The sequence below is a fragment of the Antedon bifida genome, chromosome 8 (genome assembly GCF_963402885.1).
Source record: "Antedon bifida chromosome 8, ecAntBifi1.1, whole genome shotgun sequence".
Lineage (NCBI taxonomy): Eukaryota > Metazoa > Echinodermata > Crinoidea > Comatulida > Antedonidae > Antedon > Antedon bifida.
Window position 1 is genome coordinate 19,025,537 of NC_136233.1, and position 23,049 is coordinate 19,048,585.

The 23,049-nt window shown below is 32.3% G+C and overlaps 1 protein-coding gene across 1 annotated transcript in view; it reads left to right on the forward strand.

The window, feature by feature from the left end:
* Positions 1-1,118: 1,118 nt before the first annotated feature.
* LOC144849721 (GPI-anchor transamidase component PIGU-like) overlaps positions 1,119-23,049 on the forward strand; it is a 74,135-nt gene continuing 52,204 nt past the window's right edge. Inside the window, exons 1-5 of the mRNA XM_078706743.1 lie at positions 1,119-1,519; positions 2,170-2,234; positions 2,865-2,999; positions 3,599-3,702; positions 4,250-4,350. Coding sequence (XP_078562869.1) covers positions 1,390-1,519; positions 2,170-2,234; positions 2,865-2,999; positions 3,599-3,702; positions 4,250-4,350 — 535 coding nt within the window. The 5' untranslated portion in view covers positions 1,119-1,389. The remainder of the gene's footprint in view (positions 1,520-2,169; positions 2,235-2,864; positions 3,000-3,598; positions 3,703-4,249; positions 4,351-23,049) is intronic.

Sequence of the window (23,049 nt, forward strand, 5' to 3'; positions counted from 1 at the left end):
TTAACTGGGAAATCACCTGACTTATCACGAATGTCACGTGATAATGGTTGTCATTGGATGTGGTTATTGATACAGTCGCCGTACTTGTCAGCATTCCAGTCTAACGACACGGCTGAGGTCTAGGAAGCTGTGAAATGAAATAACATTTCGATGCTGATAGATAGATAGATAGATAGAAATCTTTCTTTATTCTGGATATTCATTCAATATTTGTACATTGTTCTCCTTGAAGTCCAGTTAACACTTACAAATATAAACAATAAAAATGGAAAATTATGAAAACGTTTTTAAAAACTACAATATCACAAGAAGCAAGAGAAAAATACAGTTTGATCAAATTTTTAAACGATTGCAAAGTTAATGAATTTATAGAGCTGCGAATATCTGGTGAAAGATTATTCCAGAGTTTGACTGAGCGGTATTGAAATGTTCTTTTACCAGAATCATTATGCCATTTTGGTAAGACTAAAGTGTTTTTCGATTTGCTTCTTGTATTTAAATTGTGATGAACATGATTAGGATGGTTGAATATGACTTATTTGTTATCATAAACATATAGTCAGGGCTTGTTAGCAAATTTTCCTCTAGGAGTTGAGTTGGAACTAATTGATAGATAGATGTTAGTAGATGCATGTTTCTGAACACTTTGGCGAAAAAAGCTATTGGTAGGCAATTTGTCCTAGATTTGAGCATGGAGTAAAGAATAATATTCTTTACTCCATGATTTGAGAAAAATTTGCGAACAAGCACTAACTAATATAAATGATTAGAAATTGTAAGAACTGCAAAAAGATGGAGGTATAAATATATATAATTCTCCATGGTTTCCTATTCTTTTCCGCATGTTCATTTTGCTGACATAAGAAAAAAATGTAATTTTTTTATTATGTTATGTTATGTAAACTGTTTTTGAAAATAAATAAACATTATATAATACATATCATAAAAAATGTGTTTACCATTTCATACAAAGGAGTTTTTATTATAGGATCTTGTCACTATCACGTCGGCTTTCCGTGTAAATAATTAATTTGATCAGTAGTACGTTCGCCGTACCAATAGCCATATTTTTTTCAGGAATGTTTGATACAGAATTTAAACACGAAAGTTGCAACATGCGAGGCATGGTTTTATAATTAAAAGTTAGGCCTAAACTATCAAATCAAGTGTTGCTAACTTTTCTTCTGATTTCAACACCCATATTTTTCTAGAAATTTGCTATTGTGAATGATTGGTACTGACTGTCTATCATCGATTATAGAACAAAGATTTAAGGAAGGAACGACAAGAAAGTCAGGCCTCACATTCGTTGATCATCGGTCGGTCGGTAGAGTGAGCGCTGCTTGTGAAACTTGTACAGCAGTCCTTGGCCTAGCTTAGCATTCTGTGATGGCTGCTCCGGTATTATTTAGTGTTATTCTGGCAATATTACTGCGTTTTATCTGTTTTAGAACATACTTGTCAAGTATTCTAGCAGATAGAATTGAAGTAGTGACTCCTTTGACGTCATGGACAAGAAGTAAACAATATTAATTATTAATTTTAATTTAAAGATGGTTTTTTTCTCCATTCATAATATATTAGGTGTTCATTATTATTAGCCTAGGCTCTAATCCAGATTAATACTTGCTGTTTGATTTTGTTCGCGATTAAAATCAACTTCTCCACTAACTATGTACAGTTTTATCATATTATTATTATCATCTTTATAATCACCATTGTTGGTTTGATTGGTTTAGAGTGTATATCAACCACTTTAGACACTTGGTATGTAACATCCATTTATGGTGCGGCAAAAAAGGCCAGATGTGTGGCATGTATGTTCATTTAGAGTGAAGTTGAGTTACCGCCCAAAACATACTTTATAAAAAACATTTGTAATAATATAGTGAGTAGTAGGTAGTGAGTAATTAAAAATTAAAGAATGAATTTAGGCATTTTATAACCAGTCTAAAAAATAATTGGACTTTAAGTTTGATTTCAGTCTCTTTCATCCCAGACATTAAATTGTGTGGTGCTTTTTTATAGCCAGTTAATTATTGCTCTGATATTAAAATTTAAGTAACTAGGAAAATTGGGACTTGTTTTTCTTTATTTAGAAAAGAAATTCATTGTATACAATCTTATAACGATAAGTAATTTTGTTTGGTGATATTTTCTCTACTGTAGTTATTGAAGGAATCACTCTAATGGAGCAAGGTATTTCACCATATGTAGGAGCTATTTTTCATGAGGTAAAGTATATTTATTCTGAAATAAAATGATCAATTCAATATTAGTCATTTCCATACATGTCATGTGTACCATGCATCTGGCGTGAGCCTAGACCTTTCTGATCCAACCTCAAACTCTTGTGCCACGCATCCAAAGTCTCACTTTTCACCAATCTCATTAAAAAATATTACCTAAAAACTACCAAAATCTGTTGTTTATCATGCCTAGATCCTAGGCCACAACAATGTAGAAATCATGAATTAGGGTCAGACCAGGAATGTATTGGCCCTAGATGTTTCTGAAAAAGATTATTTTTTAAAGTTTTGCGGTTAGCAAAATTGAGAAATCTCAAGCAAGCATCAACCTCAAGCTTGACATATGCATTTTCGGCAAAATAGATCTGCTTCCAAACACTCCCATTCACCTGTTCAACAGACAAATATGGCTATCTACACGGTATACCATGCGTCTCAATGTAAAGTTTTATAATGGCACAATCAACCTTCAATTACATGCTGATAGTCTCAACCTTGTAAAACTGTTGATTTTACTCTATAATTTTTATAATATTTTTTGATTGAATAACATTACATTATTAATTTATTGATCAATTATTGATTGATTAAATAGAAATTGTTTTTCTCTTTCAGACGCCTCTCTGTCTGCATCTATTTAAGTATCTGTATAGTATCACACCTTTGATTATTCCAACAATCTTCATCGCTCTTGATTTGTTAATCGGTATCGTTCTTTACAGCGCAGCACAGAATGGTATTAAGTACATGGTGAGCATAAAATAGTGAGCAAGGCAAAAAGACTAAAAATATGTTAAATTAAAAGAAAAAGTAGAACCATTTGTGATGTTCCTTGATTTAGAGTACACTTTCTTGTTAAAACGTTGAGAAGAAACATCTTTTTTGGTCTCGATGGTTTCTCCCTTCTACTGTAGTTATTTTTCAGGCTATTCTAGTAAAAATGTAATAGAATAATGTTGGCACAGATATTTCAGAAGTGAAAGCTCAGCGGTCCTATAAAATCGGCGACTGAACTGAATGAAACAAAAAGATCAACTTTACGGTTGCTGATGTCAACATGGCACTAAATGTAACTGGACCTGGACTGTAAGATTAACGTGATTTGATGGAGGAACTAGTACCAAAAGACTGGTCACTGTTACCCATATGCGACACGATTTAAAGTTATGTCAATTGAAAACTCAAACTCAAATTTGTAATCTATGTTACTTTGAGTTACAGTAAGTTGAGGTCAGTTACACAGAGCACTCAAGTCGACCAGATCAGTTCAGTTCCTTGACAACTTAATTTTACCTTTCCATTGCACCATCTAATTTTATGTCTTAGTTACATATTCCATTGACTTTCAGCTTAGGCGGCAAAAGAGGGAGCAAGTCAGATATGCCAAAGGCGTTGAAGCACTGCATTTGGATCAGTCTGCCTTCACAGAAATACCAAAACTTGTTTTATACATGTAAGTCAACAACATTAAACTAATTTACAGAGAAGGAAATCTATACTACAGTTTAAAGGCAAATTTATACAAATGAGTGGTAAAGGCAAGCAGAAAATCATATAGCCTGTCCCACGTCGAATCTGTATCTATCCTGAGCGGAAACCGCCCGTCCTCTCCACGTTGTGTGTAAGTGGTCTAAGGAATAACATAGATTCTATATTTGTATTACCGTTAAAGCTCGTCTGTGTAAATTGGCGTGTAGAGAGAATGTGTTGCTATTGCCCATGAGGTATGAAAATGGAATGGTCCTGGGAAAGCTTTAAACCCCATTTGAAAAAAATCTTGGATGGGTTCATTAAAATTTATAAGAATGCAACATACAAATTTGAGACAAGACTGAGAAAATGTCCCGAACTGTTTGAATGTATTTAAAGAGAGATGAGAATATAAACTGTACTTTAATACAGATACCTTTTACGTTTGAGCTAATTATCTCTCTTTCAATTCATCAATAATTTGACATAGTTTCTCTATTCTTGTTTTTTCACCCTCTATTGTGTAATAGTTATTTGTTAAATCCCTTCACAATCTTCACATGTTGTGCGAAGTCTACCATCTTACTAACCAATCTGGCAGTGGCACTTGCTTTCCAGTTTACATTTCAAGGTAAGTATCGACCATTTTTTTCGGATCTAAATACCAACATGTCATATCTACTATTTTGTTTCAATTCCCTGTGTACATAGGAAGTGACTATCTGCATGGTCAACCATGCCAATGGTGTAACATCTTCTGGTATCAATTAACAGAATTAAGGCGCACAGTCGACCTTGGCAATAAAAAACAAAGCATGTTTGACATTGCCGATAAAAAACAAGAACCCACGAAAACCCTTCCCCATACAGTGGGTATTTTAAGTGCAGCCTTGTGATTAAAACGTTAGAAAAAAACATCTTATTTCTCTGTAAATGTATTCACAAAATCTTCGGCAGTTGTATTTAATTCGCGCCCTATAACAAGCATTTTATTGGAGTGAAGGAAAAGTAGACGTTAACAAATATTTTTTGAGCAGCCCAACAAAACTGCAGTTGTGAAGTTTTTTAAGATAAAAAAAGTAAGTACTGTACCTTTTAATTGTGTATTTTATGATTTTGATTTTTTAAATACAGTAGTACTTTTTGTAATAATGTAAATACCATTTTAAGTTTGTTTTTTTTTTATATAAATTATTGCACAACAAATAATTTTATTTAGCAATTACTGTATATTTTTTCCCTGATTGGCAAAAGTACAAGATGTAGAAACATAAATAAGAGTAAAATCAGCAGTGTGCAACACGCACATCTGTTTTCCCAAATTACTCGAAAACGTGATTATGATAAACATTATGCTGTTTATCATGCCCAAAATGATGACGTAAAAATCTGGGAAGTATGTTGATTAATAAATTAGAGATGTTTCAACCCAAGAATGATTCCGATTTGTAGTTTCGACCCACCCTTTTCTCCAAATGTAGGCCAAAAAGAAATGAGTATTGGGGGTTGGAGGCAGGGTTGGTGACAGGGGTTAGGGGCTGTTTCGTTATTGGGAAATCTCAAGCCAACAGCTACCTCAAATATGGATAGGAAAATTAATATCGCAAACATGTATTAATAATAATAATAATTTATAAAGCGCACATATTCACTAGAAGTGCTCAAGGTGCTACCAAAGTTGACCGTGATCATGGGTTATCACGGCCAATAATTACATCTATATACATATCAATTTTTATTATTTTATATTTTTACATATAAATTAAAAAGCAATATTACAATAATTAACAAACTAGCTAGAATATTTAGCTGTTTGGCGCCACCATAGTTTTAGACTTTACTTTAACTTATGTTTTAAATACTGTACTCCATTGTTTGTCTATAATTGCTGGATTTTGACTTCCCTTTCAAATCCGATTTAGTGTCAATAGCTGAATGAAGGTTGAATGTTTTCCTTGATGGAATGGAGAGAATATTTTCGTTAATGGAACAGTCAATCTATCATAATATTGCCATTTAAATCATAAGTTATTTGTATAACAAGTTAGGAAGGAAGTGGAAACAATTGTATATTCTGAGATGCCTTATTTCCCAAGTTTCCTTGAAAATATTTTAAGTTCATACAGTTTTATATACAATGTCAGTTTAAGATATATAAGTTGGAGTCATTGGGCTCATTCCTGTTTTGAGTCATTGGGCTCATTCTTGTTTGAGTCATTGGGCTCATTCCTGTTTTGAGTCATTGGGCTCATTCTTGTTTGAGTCATTGGGCTCATTCTTGTTTGAGTCATTGGGCTCATTCTTGATTCAGTCATTGTGCTCATTCTTGTTGGAGTCATTGGGCTCATTCTTGTTGGAGTCATTTGGGCTCATTCTTGTTGGAGTCATTAGGCTCATTCTAGTTGGAGTCATTGGGCTCATTCTTGTTGGAGTCATGAGCTCATTTCTCCGAGAAAACTAAAAGTTTTTTAACAATTAAATGACTTCCAAAAGAATATTCAAATTTGACAGTAATGTTATTTCTTTGTACTAAACTTCCTTTTCGACACAACAGAAAGGAACTTTGTAATTTTTCAAAACAATACACTCATTCATGAGCATTGTACTTTTATGTAGCCTTCAATATTTCCTTTTGCAAATAAGAAGAGCGCCATCTATTTCTATATTAACAACCATTTCTTAACCGCAACAATTGTTGAATGTAAACTCATGAAGAAATTTGAACCCATGCCGTAATATTGTAGTGTAATGTACACTTCCTAATAGTGGAAACGAGAAATTAAAAACCACTCTGCGATTAGGCTGTTATAAATAACATGTAAACTTAAACGTACAATGAGTTTTTCCCTAAATCCCACCAAATATATTATGTTCATTCAGTGAGAACTGAACTATAAAAATTGTATAAAAAATAAATATATCAAACAATTGGCTAGGAGATGTTACCATACATTTTAAATCGTTTAGAATCAAGATTATTTTCAGTAAATGCCAGTTGTACAATACTATTTATTACATGGGAACGTTTAAGGGGAAATCTTTGGGACCCAATGAAGTGTCTCATTTGTCCTGAATTTGTCTGTATTATTAATACATATATAGTGCCCCTCGTTCGTTAAAAGATGTTCTATTATATTGCAAAGACAGACAGTAATAGTGCTTTTGGGAGTGGCTGGATGTTCTAGTACAAAATTCCAGATGCGAATGTATATACGCATTAATGTGAATTCGCTGATTTTTTATTCAGCGAATTCATGATGTCAAATACAATGTATATACAAATTTGTTAATGTTACATTTTTTTTATAAAGTATGTATTCCCATTATTTGGTGATGGATCTTTTTTCCCCGAAAATCTTAAGAAGCGATCGCATAGCGCTGTTATTTACAAAATGGCGCGTGTCATCATTTAGTTGGTCAATCCCGCTTCATATACATATCAACGTAAACGTCACAATATACATTTCAGTTTCTTATAATTTTCCTAAATAGCGCCCTCAGAATTTTGTATGTATAACAATGTGTTAAAGATTTCTTATAGTCCGGTTATGTTATACCAGTTTTCATCTAATAAAACAAAGATACTAAAATAATGGAGTTAAAAAGGAAGCTTTACAGGAAATGGCCTATCCTATTGAGTAGTATAGCAAGGCCATCGGGATTAAATACTTTTTTCGTGTTGAGCTTGTCAATATATATAACATAAAAAAACTAAAATAATGGCTGTAAATTCAATAGGAACATGATTTCCAAGAAATTTATCAATCAATCTATGATAACTTCTAAAAAAAGAATGTTGTTTATTTTGTGTCGTCCGACATATCTTTAACTTTTTAAAATAGGATTTTATATAATGTTATTGTTTGAGCAATTTGATAATTCTTTCATTAATTACAGTTTTTGTTCAATAAAACCCCATTAAGGAGACACCTGAATAGGGCTGACCGTAGGGTTAAACATATTACCACTAAATCGTTTTTTGGGATATTATCCCCTTAATAATAGAGGTTTCCCAAAGGAGAGTTTCTGCTATATTTCCTCTTTTTCGTTTTATGGTAAATTGTCTCCCTTAATGGTGTCTCTAAAAAAGGGATTTCCCAACGGAGGCATTTTACTGTAATTGTTTATGGCACACCTACGTATAACTAGGTAATCATTACAAATTATTTTGATTGATTATAGATTATTAAGTATTGATTGTATTATCATCCCTTATTTTGTTGATTCATCAAGAATTAATTATAGATAATTAGGCTACTATTGGTTTCTTTAAGTAGCTCTCCTGTGGGTACTTATAGAGGGTCTCATTTTAAGATAGATAGACTGGTCCTTCCATTAGGATTATCAACAGACAGAATGCTGTTGCAATATGTTTTAGAACTGAACTCAACTGGCATATAATAGATGACATCCATAAAATTCTCACCCGGACGTACTGAAAAATTATGCTAAAATTGTTAACATATGATCCAGAATAAAATAACTAATTTTTATCAATTCATTATTTATTTAATATTTATTTTTGTAGTGTCGGTAAAATAAGTGTGCTAAAAATAAATAAATTACAAGGTTGGGCAGCCCGCATCTTGATTTCTATGAATTCCATACGTGAGATATGATACAATTGTACTTTTATGAAATATGGTACATGTACCCAACTGATGGTGAACAACGCATATAATTTTTATTATGAATATGAATGTAGCAGATGCACATATGGTTAAGTTTTAAAAAAAATATTTTGAAACGTAGCCAAGAATTAACCCAAATTCTAAGGGTGGAAATATAACCGGCTAATTATGCTTGAATGTTTCCAGTACTGTTTGTGTTTAATCGTACATACTATGAATGTCGGGTTATCGCACACACAACCGAGAAGTTTTAAAAACATCCTAATTTATGCTTTAATTGTTTTTTGAAAATGTTTTGAAACATAGCAAAAATAAATTCTAAGGGCAAAAGAGCGGAAATATTAACAGCTAATTATGCTTTAATGTTTCTAGTACTGTTTGCGTTTAAATGTAACAGTCCTGTTCAAAATGTACTAAAAAATATCTTCTAGATCGCATCTGTTAAAATTGTCATAAGAAAACCTTGGAATTTGAACCCAATGCTTGTGAGCGAAAAGAAAGAATTGTTGCTGTTTCTACTAAGAATGTCGGGTTATCGCGCACACAACCGAAAGGTTTTAAAAATGTCCTAATAAATTTATGTATGTATGGTGTGCCTCACTGCATCTGTTCTTTCTTAACTGTCGGCATCATACTCTCGCATCGCAAAACTAAAACTGATTTATGAAGCATGGTACTCGTTTTGAGATGGTGCAACCAGGCACAGGCTAAATGCGCCACAATTTGAAAAAAAAACCAAGTATAATCTGTTCCAACTATTTATTTAAATACAGATTATTAAGATTCAAAGGCCAATTTTAATGCATGTGGTGTTATTATATTTGCTCCCCTAGGAATATTTTTAAAATTTAAAATTCAATTTTTTTATTTTAGCGAAAACATTGCTTTATGTGTGGTATCAAAATTGCCTTACAATACACCAGTCAGATTTTAAACCTGCTGTTTTTCAATTACAAAAATGCATTAATACTAGTTATACAAAGAGGTATTGCTAATTTGTTGATAGCAGAACCTTGATTCGACTGACAATAATGACATAATTAAAACCAGCACTGTGTTAAGTTCCCTCGATCTCACCAGTTTATCCTCAACCACATTAATCCTGTAGACATTTTTAAAATATTTCTTTCTAGAATACATTTACTTTTATGTCTTTTGGGACATCCCTATATCTATATGTAAAATCAACATCTTCACTTACACAGGATGGACATCTGAACCAACTAGAAACATTGTTACTAATTATTTCTACTGCAATTACTGCAGTAATTACATTTTGGGTACTCCTTAACCTGTGAAATGCAATTAGTTATTGCACATACACATTGTTATTGCCGTTACTGCCTCATAAACTTCTACAATAAAACAGACTCATCTTATGCCATGTTATTACTGCAGTAAATGCAGTAGAATTATTATTATTTTTTACATTATCTCTTATTGCAATCGTTTTCTAAATTGTTTTGTTTTATTCTGCACGCACATGTTTTGATCGTCGCAGATAAACACAAGAAAGCTTTTGTTTTTTTTTTTCATGATTTTATGGTATTCCCAAATACTTTATGAACATAATTCAATGTTTATGTGCATTGTTTTATGTATGTGCGGGCATAATGTTTCATTTTGTGAATACATTGTTCTCCAGTTCAGTTCAGGGTTTTCTTTAAATTGTTAGCTTTTAAAGAAAACCTCTTTTATCCTTGTTCAACTAAAATGTACTAAAATTGATATTCCATATTTGAGTTATAGTGCTTATTTTGTATTCATTGGACTTCATTCTTGTATGAACTGTGGGGCTCCTTCTTGTGCCAATCATTTGTTCATTGTTTTCCCTGAATCATGGAGATTTTTCTTTTAGGAACCGTGCAATGCATTTGATTCCAGATCATGGCCTTTATTCATGTACTTTTTGGTGCAGATGTTCATGGGGTCCTTCAAGGGTTCTTTCTTTTGAGAGTGATTGGTTCCTTCTTGTGCGAGTGGCTCCATGTGAATGTGAAGGTGATCATGTGTTCCTTCTGATACAAGTCTTGGGGTCATGTGTTCTTTCTTATGCTAGTTTATGCAGGTGATCATGGATTCTATCTTGCTGCAAGTCTTCTTGTGCATGTCGTGGGGTTCTTGTGCTAGACATTGGTTTAAACTTGTCTGAATTTGGGGCTCCTTCAGTTACAAGTCATGGGCTATGTCTTGTGCGAGTTGTTGATTCATGCTTGTCTGAGTTGTAGAGCTCAATCTTGTGCAAGTCATGGGGATGTTATGTACAGTACAGAACCAATATACTGCCAAACGAACACAACCAACTACGACGAACCATTGTTTAAATTATATTAACACTATTAATTAGTTGATTAATAGAAAATTACTATAGATTTCCATCCTATCCTTATAAATGTCTCATGGTTGCGATTAAGTTACAAATTATAATACCTATAATGTGACCCTGGCCAGGTTATAGGTTGTAGGTATAGATGTTAATTATTCACGTATCATTTCATGTTGAAACGTATATCTCATGCTTAACATATTAGAAATTACATTTTGCGGGTAGAACGATGCAAGTCTATGTACTTTATGCTATGATTTTAAATATTTTAAAATATTGAATGTTTTTTTATATTTATTTACATAGTATTTTCATAATCCTTCAAAATATATTCATATTCCGGATAGGTAATGGTCATCCAATTTTCCATTAACTCGCAAAACAAATAAATTTCATAACTACATAACATATGAGATAAAACCATAGATGTACTACTAGATTTTCAACTAGGTAGAGGCGAAGTGATGCCAGGGGCTACACAAAATGGCTGCTCTATATATTTTGTTCAAAAATATTATTTGGTATGTTAAAATAACAATTTATATTATTACGAAGAACACATAAATTAGAACATTTTGGTTAAAGATTTTATGAAATAATTATATTGTCAGTGGCAATGAAACTAAGGATTTCTTGGAAATGAGCATACAAGGATTGTATAAGATTAAGAGTAGTATTATTATTTATTCAGGTAAAGATACATTTTACAAAATATAATACAAATCAACAAGTTAAACAAACACGACGCAAGAAGAAAATATAAAATCATAGTCACTAGCTGCCAGGAAAGCACAAAAGCAGCCTAAGCCACTGTCACCAATTAGGTGTGTACCTCCAACAACAGTATGTTATGGCATTGGTACGTGTAGTGGTGCGTGACTGCGTAGGGTCTTCAAACTGGTGTATCTGATAGCTATGGAGAATCACTGTTTGATCTTCAATAACATTAGATTTTGCCCTCTAGTCAATCTTTAATATCTCAATGGATAAAACACATAATTCTCTAGTGGAGTTTGCAAATTGATTCTTAAAAAATATCATAATTGAAATAATATGCATTCCAGTGTGTTCTTAATATGAAATAAATTTACTGAATAATTGTTGAAATATTTTTGTTATTTTTGATATTGGGAAATGAAGAGCAGGAACACTAGTTGATCATACCCAGTACCGTTTTTAATTTACTATCTTTCGGGAAATTACTCCTGTACTTCTCGCAATTATATAATCTCACAAATCTTGCATACCCTAGAATGTGCACAATAACATTTTGCAACATCTCATGATGTTTAATTATCATTTCACAAACTAAACTCTTTAAAGTTTGACATGATTTATCACAACATACAATCTTGCATCATCAAGCATGCTTAACATTATTATTACGGGGGGTGTGACGCATTGGACGTTCAGCTACTGATCGTGAGATCAAGGTTCGAATCCAACTCTTGCCGCATTGCTTGTATCCTTAGGCAAGATACTTACGTTTGCCTCTCTCCACCCAGGTGTATAAATGGGAACCCAGTTAGATCAAGACACAACTTTGTGCTGATTACGAGCTGCATTATGGGAGTATGTTTCCATACTTGTTTGATCCAAAAAAATGACTGAGATAATAATGTTCAGCTCTTAGAGGTTTCACAACATTAGGTGCTATATAAATCCAGAATATTATTATTATTATTATTTGTACAATTATAAGCAATGTATCATCAATAAATAATAGCCCACCTGTAATTCTCATGCCATTCTGGTCTACACCCACACCAGATCAAAAGGTTCATTCCTGTCGTCCGCATTAAGGCTATTAATGCGTGGTTAGTATCCAGTAAATGAATTGTTTGTTTTAATGGTTTTGGTATAATTTTTTATTATTCATATATTTTTCTTCAAGTAATTACTATTTCATTGTATGTTTACACATATGACAATAAATTTAATCTGAATCATATCGTATATTGGAATCATACAAAGATGTGCAACTACTGTACGCCAGCCAGGTGCTTCAGGTAAAGCTTGAATAAACCTTGGCAAATTGCCAATAAAAGTGGATCATTGTGGTATTGCTATACATTTATCCATGGTCGATAGCATCTTCTAAACTAATTCCATCATTTCTCGCCAGCGACCTTCATTCGTTCTTAGCCGGAAATTTAAAGCACGTTCTTAATAGACCAAATTTAAGGAATGTATGGCAAATGTACTTTGTTAATTCTGAATCTGTTTTATATCTATTTTATTTTTACTTTAATTGTATGTGATGTTAAAAATAAAATTTAAAGAATTTAAAGCAGCAAATTTACTTGGTAATTTTGTTATAAGTATGAATTTATAATACACTTGTTTTCGATTAGGATGATCTTTAAGTTTAATTGTATGCGATAAAGTAATTTTGAAATGAAAAGTTAAGTACTCGAATACGGTTCAAAAACATGTCTGTGTGTTGTTCAATGGTAAAAATATTTTGAGTTGAGCGATTGTATGGGTTTAGCTCAGCCTTGTAAAGGTTTTCTAAGCCCACATATTAGTCAATCAAGTAGGCTAGACATAACACACTGTTCATGCCCCTATTTATATTTTTTTTTTTAAATTGCAGTTTTTTCAGGTAAATCATTTTTTTTTTTAATCCAATTTTTGGTGTAAGTGAATAACTGTTATGGAATATCAAAATGGCATATTCAACAACAAAAATTTGAATATAATATATCCGTTTTCAAAATGACATGCAAATATTCATACATTTTCAAGAAAAATTTAATTTTGGATTAGATAAACTATCTTGACATGAAACAGCATTGTTGACATTTTGTTGAATTTAGGTAGTGTTTGGTTCGTCTTGTCAGTGACAATTATCCTACATAGGAAATGAAAAAAAAAAAGTTATAAAGAGTATGGTTTCCTTCCATATGTATTACTAGCCTAATTGGAACCCTGGAACAATAATTCATTGTTGTGGTAAACTGAAATCAGAATATAGAATTGCTACTAGGCTACTAATCCTTTTGCGTGACTGTTAAAAAGGGTGAACTTAGTTCAAATAATAATGTATTTAGCGCAGATTTCATGTTCTAATGACGCTTTCACATTATTACCCCGGTTATTTTGATCAAATATGTATGGAAACATACTTTCACAATGTTGCAGCTAGTAATCAGTGCAGTAGTTGATGCTTTGACCTAACCAGGTACTCATTTATATACCTGGGGCTTGCCTAGGAGCATTGGACACAAACTCCCAACCTCACGATTAAAACAGTATTGATGTTGTAGTCTGACCGCAATCAAGCTGAAAGAAGTTAGATTAAATTTAAGCACACTTACTTTATTATAACTAGGCCAAGGACCACAACATTTTCACAACCCAAAAAAAATGGAATTAATTTTTATCTATTTCTTACAGTAGGTTAAAAAAAAATGTGTAAGTGTTTGCTAGTGTTTTATTTTGATGCTTTTAATTTGCAAAATGTAATTGTCACCATTTGTTTCAATTTATATGTAAATGGAGTAGTTGAAAACCAAAATAAGGTTACTAGTATCCCACGATGTAGCTCATTGACCGCGTATGAAATACAAACCCTTGCCAAGTTTTCTAAGCTGTCGGTTAACCCGTTCACTTCCAGTCAATGAAAACATGTGGTTTAGTGGAGTAGGCTTTCGGTCTTTTAATCCGTGGATCTCGTGTTTAAATCCGGCATGGTTCATCAAGCAGGTGCCCTTGACTAATCAAACATGATGCCACAGGTGCATTAATAGCGCTTGTGAGGGGTGAATGGAAAAATTCCACTTTACCAACATAACTCTGAAAAGCAGACAGACACAAATGTTGATCCATCAGCGACCTTTGTCTGAGAAGTGTGAAATATATAAATCATGCATTGATCAGTCATTTGTAACATGACATGGAGAAGATAATCATTGTACAATTTTGCTTTAAAACATACACACAACCAACACAATGTATACTTTTAGATTTTTCTGCATCCAAAAAAACTTTGTGCTTTCATAGATTTTTCTGCATCTATGTTTTATCGTTAAGGGTTAAAATGTAAAATCAGACTTTTCAACGTACTATATCCCTTGCTGGATATAACTATATACTATAACCACTGTCACAAGGTCAATTATAAAGGGCATACAAAAACCATTCTCTCTGCAGTTGAATTCTGTCCTTTGTTTCTCTCTGCAATGCTTTAACTTTTAACACACTGCAATGATCGATCGTCCAGGGGTATTGACGCGTACAGTACCTGGTAGATGTATTATCTATGTACCCATCTTGTAATTGCATGCTAAATGGTACATAGAGTATATGTTTTTTCTGTCTTTAGTTTAAACATGAAGTGCGGGTATAAGATTTTCGCACATGTTAAAATTATCAGGCCTTGCTCTACAACAATAATTGACGAATTTACAATGTGTTTGTAAATGATATAAAATACTTTATAGAGGAATTGGCCGATCTTTAAAAACGAAATAGCAACAAAGAACTTTGTGTTTGTAGTACTAGTTTTTGTTTTCCGCACTCCTTTAACTACCAGCATATTTTCGTATCGGCGATGTGTCTATGATTAATTGGGTTACCAAATCGACCGATTATAGTTATACGTCTTATTATTACGTACGTTATTATCTACTGACATGTAAGCCTACTATAAGAGTCATTTCTATTGCACACATTCATATACATAACCTAAGCGGAGACGGGTCCAGTTTGAATATTAACCCTTGTTTTTTATCTAAAATCTTTCCATTTGTGGCAACATCGATATGCCAATGGTAAATAGTATCATAATATATAAGATATATGTTATTATAGTAAAAAGTTTTAAGATATATTTTCCATTTTTTGCTATACTATGCTAGAAAAACTGTTAGAAATGTATAATTGTGACTTTCCTTTCAATTCTGTTATTATTAAGTACAACACAGGAAACGTTAATAATTCTGATAAAATGTAAAAAAAGTCTTGAAGCAGATTTTAATTTCTTAGTGATGCTGACTGAATTAAGGTTAGTTCCATAATTTTTATTTTTCTCTTATATCATTTGTAAGTTTGAAACATCATCATTTATCATAAACTAATCTTAAGGTTGGCTGAATGATAATATATATAGCAAATATTATCAGTTTGATATTTCCTTCTTGCTTAGTTCGGTTTCAACATATCGCATCTAAATATACAAATTGAATCGTTTTACCTGATTTCCAGTGTTGCACATGGCGTTTAAATTTCCAAATTTTCATGGTAGACATGCCAACATATAGATTTAGCACTATTATACAGGTCTTGAAATTCACCAAAGCAAACTAGTAGATTTTTCATTGCTAGGTGTGTAGTCTCTATTATTCTAAACTATCTAAATGTGTGCTGGTTTTTGTTTTTGAAAATAAATAGGTATACTTTTTTGTATAGCAAAAGTACTTGATGCTTTATCTGCCAATTCAACTTTTTGTAGAATTAATAATTTACCAAAAATGCTTAGTTGCTTGATGAGTTAGTAGTAGTTAGATTTTGTACAAAATGATCAAAAGTTTGCTAGTGGAATCGATTGTCTAGCTCTGTACTACTGCTTTATATTTTAAAAAAAGGAAGGAAAAATAAACCATATGACCAACACTTAACTATTTTTATGATAGGAGATAGTAGAATCGTAAACAATGGGTAATAGTGCATTGGTTTTGTTTAACATGAGGTTATAGCACACAAGGTGGTGTTTTGTGTGTGGTCCAAATTTTTCCAAGCTAAGCTTTTGAACAGGAAGATTATAGGGCCATGCTTTTCCTGATGATAAGGTAATTGCTGTTATAGCCTACAATATCTATTCCTTCTGGCTCGAGTGCTGGACGGGGTAGCGGTGAAGATTAAAGGCTCTTGAGGACTCTTAACAGGTCTATTAGCCTACTATTGCCAGAACAACAAATACTAATTACATGCATCAGGTTACACTATCTATATAGCTTATTATACGCTGAAACCTTGACAATATGATATCTACATTAGATACATGCTTTAATTGTGTATGCTATACTTAGTTTCTTTTCTATTAAAGATGAATGAAGCTGGTATTAAACTGTTAAACTTTCTAATAAGAACTTTCAGGGTTAATGGTGATCACATTAAGTGCATAGAATAAGTTGATGAGGGACACAGACTTGACTTTTAAATTTGTTGTCTTATCCATAACAAAAAAAAAAGAATAATCTTTCTAAGATCTATTCCCAAAATATAACCACATTTTTACAAAGTCAAAGTCCATGCTCTGTACCTGTATTATTTTGTGATAGATGGGTAGAAGATAGAAAGAAATTATAAAGCGGCACCTACATCCGTCATTGATCTATTCTAAAAATATAATCAGGTTTTACAAGTTCAAAGTCCATTCTCTCTGCCCTTCTTATTTTGTAATGAGGTGGGTGAAGAAATTAGGAAGCGCCACCTACATCCGCCCTTGATCTATTCTCAAAATATAACCACGTTTTCACAAAGTCAAAGTCTGTGTTTCTACCTATGTTATTTTGTAATGAGATGGGAGAAAAAATTAGGAAGCGCCACCTACATCCGCTCTTGATTCACATTCAAGTATAACCATGTTTTACAAGTTCAAAGTCCATACTCTCTGCCTGTCTTATTTTGTGATGAGATGGGAGAAGAAATTAGGAGCGCCACCTACATCCGCCTTGATTCACATTCAAGTATAACCACGTTTTACAAGTTCAAAGTCCGTGGCGCTGCCTGTCTTATTTTGTAATGAGATGGGAAAAGAAATTAGGAAGAGCCACCTACATCCGCCCTTGATCTATTAAAATATAACGCTCGTTTTTATAAAGTCAAAGTACATGCTCTCTGCCTGTCTTATTTTGTGATGAGATGGGAGAAGAAATTAGGAAGCGCCACCTACATCCGCCCTTGAATCACATTCAAGTATAACCATACTTTCAGAGTTCAAATCTCATTTTCATTATTATGTGGCCGGATATCTTTGCCACTCCTTTTGTTAGTTTGTTTCGGACACCACCAAAGTCAATACATCCGAAAGAGATTAGGTGTTTTGCTAATTACAGGAATGGAACCTTGATCTACATGCTTTCTCAGTTAGATAAGACAATGCGATGAACTTTGATTAGTTATTATTTCACTGGTAAACTTTTATCTTCTGGAAATTATTAATTGGTATAAAGATCTTGTTGATATAAAGTTTGCAGTACACCACATATCTTAGTTCTGAAAAGAACTGTTGAGTTTCTCAACATTTTTCATCAATTGCTTTGATCGTCCTCAGGAGTGAGAATGAATGAATGAATATAAAGATCTTGTTTACTATTACTCATGTACAAAGACAATTGCTTAAGAGCTTTTGCTGTGGCAGCTCTAACTTAGTGAAATTCCCTTCTGATTCCAAATCAACAGTGTGCTAATTTGAACTCTTTTAAGACACAGACTTTTTTTCTCATTTATCTAACAATGTTACCATATCTTAGTTTTCTTCAATTTATGTTTATTTGAATGAAATATTATAACAACTCACTAAATTCATCTATCCACTTATTCATATTGCACAGAATTTTCCTGAACTCAAACAATACAGCTCTCTTTTCACCAAATCTTTCTATCTATGATGGTTGTAATTATTTGTGACATTGACCATCTGATTATCTGTACTGTAATTCCACATATGGCATACAGTAACATTATCATAGGTAAATTCTGTAATACAATGTTACATTTGTAACATGACGTGATGCCTGTATTACAGGTTAAGATACTAAGAACCACTACCAAGAATTGGGAACATAAATGACCAACATTATCGTTTTCTTTGCGTAGTTTTAAGGAAAATATGGTTTAAAAGTTGTTCAAAAACGTGTAGATGATAGCCCTCGGGTGCATTCGGACAAAAATTCATTCAATTCCATCTTGATTCCGTATCCGTTATACATTGGTGAATGAACCAATCATGGGCTTTCGTGCTTCATCGCATAAGCAAATGCACCGAATTTCACGTTTGTTAATACAGGATTTTTTCTTTTACATCCTTTTGCAACAAAAGGTCCTTTTATTGTGGTAGTAGAAATATCATATAGGTTAATACTTTAAAGCTTTTTTATTTCCTTTTGAACAATCCGCAAGTCATCAACATTTACCTTAGCGATTGTCCATTGGTACTTGATTACATTGTAAGTGATAGATTGGGAAGGAAGGAAGTGTTGTAGGTTTCTGAGGTATTCCTTTGCTCTTTTCCCTATTTGAAATCCTGTTCTTACATTGAAGCTATTACATTATTACTCAACTATTTAACTGTTTTGCAATCCACTGATCAACTTCCACAACTAAACCTCTGCCTACACTATCAAACTTTTTGTGACAACAAAATGTGATGTGCCCATATAGACATTTGTCAAACTAGTGTGTACTAATACATACTCATGAGATTCAGTAATATGACATCAATTTCATTTACATTTATGATTTAGTTATCACACTGTGCTTTCTAATAATGTTCGGTTGTTAAATGTGTTTACTTTTGAGACACAAGTGACGACGGTTATCCCCCTCCTTGGCCGCGGACCCTCTACATGTGAGCGTGGTTGGTGAGTTTTAGTAAGGAAAATAAATGCTTTACAGTAAAATTTTACCATATGCTTTGATGGTGATAATGCAAGATGAGCTCATCTTTTTTTTCGTCTCGTTGACGAAAACTATTTTTACATAGAGGTGAAACGCAACTGAAAAAATACCCTTTTAAACAAATGTACTTCTTGATACTGGAGGCTTCACTTCATCTATTCTCCCAAAGGGCCTAAAAACTTATATAAAAATGTATTCATTCATGTTGGCATACAATTTAATCTGTTTCTCTCAGAATGTTGTGGTTTAAAACCCAATATCCGAAACCCATATGTGGTATGCAACAGATTGTTGTTGACGATAACATGGAAACGTATACATAATATAGTTTTAGAAATAATATCATTTTAAAACCTATTCGTTAAGTATGAAAATAGCGATAGCAAAATGGCTCCCGTATGCTTGCGTATCTTCGAATAATACTTCTCCGTTAGTACGATTATCTCCGCTCAGTAAATTTCCAGGCCAGTCCTGGGCCTCATTCACTTGCATATCACGACTGCGCAGTTATATAACCAAGCCCTTTTTTTCATTTCCTTTTCACGAATCTGAATGAACTCAAGTTCAGATAACTGCATCGGGGTTATATAGAGTCATTATACTCAACTCATTTAATTTTTCATCATCTTTTTGTTGTCATCGATTAAAAAACAAACGGGTATGTTTTGTTTCCTACCCGCTATTGTACACGATTCACGAATTCCACAATGACCGTGAGATAATACATTACCTATTATTACTTTGAAATTTTAAACAGTTGTATGTTTATTAAACAAAATATACGTCATTAAGTTTATTTTGGTTGTTTCATTAGAAAAATATTATTTAAAGATAGGAGCTATGTTGACAGTGTATGCTTTTATTTTTGTCGTATGTGATTTTTATGCAAGTGAAGTTCGTCGTTTTTTTTTCTCTGTCACTTTGGACGTTTAACGATGTAGTGTAATGAATCATGAAAGGCAGGTGTCCTCGCTCTCCATATAACGTATCAACAGCATTTAATTTATTCGAGAATTGCCATTAAATCAAACTCACTGATACACCATTTTTCAAAGAAAATTTGCGTGCAACCAGTCATCATTACGATACAAATAATATTATTGTACATTTATTTTGTGTATAAAAATATTCTATGGCTTTATTTCACATATTATTTTAGGTTAATGATATGTTAGTGAGTTCAAAAGTTCACCGAGAATGTTTAGACATACTCTCTACCTGTTAACTTAAAATATGTTGTTGATAATGAGCTATAACAAAAAAATTTTGTAATGTTAAAGTTTCAAGGTTGAACCAACCAAGTTATTGATGATAATCTATTTTAAACAACAAAACTATGAGAAAAATAATCGTGAAATACAACTGTTAGATTCGCGATACGGCAATTTTATATATAGATATACAATCATTAAAGATTATTCTTTGAGAAGAAGAGTTTTAAATGTATATTGCTAATTTTCACTAAGAATGTTTTCACATAAAAACAAATTTTTAATTTACGATTTTGTTTAGTGTTATTAAAGTTCATATCAAGATGTCTATTCTATAGTGGAGTTGAGGTATATTAATCTCCAGATTATGTATCATAGTCAAAAGGCATTGTTTAGTGAATTTTTTAATATATATATATAACATACTCGATGTTGCTGATTATGTAAAACATGTGCGCCCTTCAGATGAGAAGATAGTACACATGAGGGGCGGGCCTTGAATTAATCGTTTGACCAGGACAGTTTATTGAATAAAATTCAATTTAAATTTAAGAGAATTATATTGAATTTTGTCTTTTGATAACATCAAATTCTTAATAGAATTAATATATTTACCAGATGAAATTAATTCTGCTCGATCAGATAAGTTATAAGTTTCGTTTTCTGCCTGTCTACAGACATCTACGTATCCGTTTTTTGTTGCTTGTAACGTTTATTTTGTCGGCCTACATATCTTGACGTTATTTTATTTATTCATGCCTATGGTGACATTCTATTTATCGCCAAATATGAGAATATTATGACTAAATATGGGGTGGAAATATCGTTAATGACAACATCAATATTGAGTACGAGGATACCATAGATTGACTAAATATATTATCTTCACCATATGACATTTTCTGCTGGTACAAAATTTGATATATTTTGATAATTGACATAATTCTGTTGATTTGATAATTTCTATTGTAGACATACAATGCACCAAAATATTAATTAGTAACAATAGGTATTATAAAGATTTTATATTTTTGATAATTATAAATTATCAATGAAAACAAGTATATTATCTGAAGTTAATCAAAATACTTGATTTCAACTGTGACGTTTCTTTTATTGTGTTTAATTTATTTATTAACGTACATACTTTCCAAAGTCTATCATCTTAACATGTTTAATGCTTTTTTTGTATAAATTTTCTGTCACACGAGGGTGCTCTACTGTACAACATACTAGGCCTATTGAATACTGTCAATCTTTAAATCCATGTTACTTTAATGTTGTTCCTACATAACACAACACGCAATGTTTGTTTACAAATGTTTGGATTTTTATTCAATAATTGAGTACTTTGACATTAATATGATGTACCAAAGTAATGTGATATATACAACATTAATGTTTATTGCTATAACATTAATGTTATATTTCATGTTTCTTGTCAAAAGAGGGTGCACTTCCGGGCACTATAACTATGTAACTGGTTAATGTTACTGTCTGTATGTGGTTGTCCTACTTGGCTTGTTGACCTCTAGGAAACAGGCTAACTCAGACTTATCTCCTAGTCCAAGTCTCTGTGGAGTTAAGTAGGACTTTTGGGGTATGCGTGAAACGTAAGTTGTCCGTCCGGTTTAATAATGTAACAGGGTATCGTCAGATCCAAGGCTAACTGTTGTTGAATATTTACAATTAGCTTTGATCCAGGCTGATATTCATACTAATAATACTGCTAGTAATCTGTCTCCCTCAATCATTGTGAGTTAGACACTTTTATGATGAAACAGATGTGGTCAATGAGTATGGTAATAATTTTAGGTAATTTAAGGATGTTTTTTAATGTATTTGAATCATAAAATGTGTATTTAAATACATAGAAATATCCTCATTTTGCATAAAATTATTACTATTTTCATTGACCACACCTATGAATGATATATTTTTGTTGATTAACGTGGTATTGTGCACAAATAATCTCTCTTTAAAAATCTTTATCTCATTAAATTTTTAAAGTACTGTTGAAGTAAATATATTGAAAGCTATGCAATTTCAGTTGTATGGTTGTGTGTCTTGTCCATTAGACCACCAGGCAGGGAAACTAGTCCAATCATAAGATATGCACATTATCATGCAATAAACAAATTCCAATACCATGGAAGTTTTTTAATAATTCTTCCATGCAGTATTTCTCCTTTAACATATACTTACATTGGCATTTATCAATCTTCTTGCTTTAGTCACTTGCTTTTTTTATCAAATCAGTTCAATTTGTCGTATGGAATGGACTTTTTCATCTTTGCTAAGAATGTTTGATCTGACACTATAGTCCAGCTTCAAAGTTCTGTGGCTGTAGCTTCCTCCGCACCACAACTCAAATTTGTCATGACACATCTAATATTATACTATATTATTTATTATTAATTGTATTATTCAAATAATTATGTTATGAAAGTAATAATTTGTTGCTATGATGTAAGCTTCTGCAAGTAGTGGAAAGTGACATATAATATAATCTTGAGTTTCTTCATATGACCTAATTA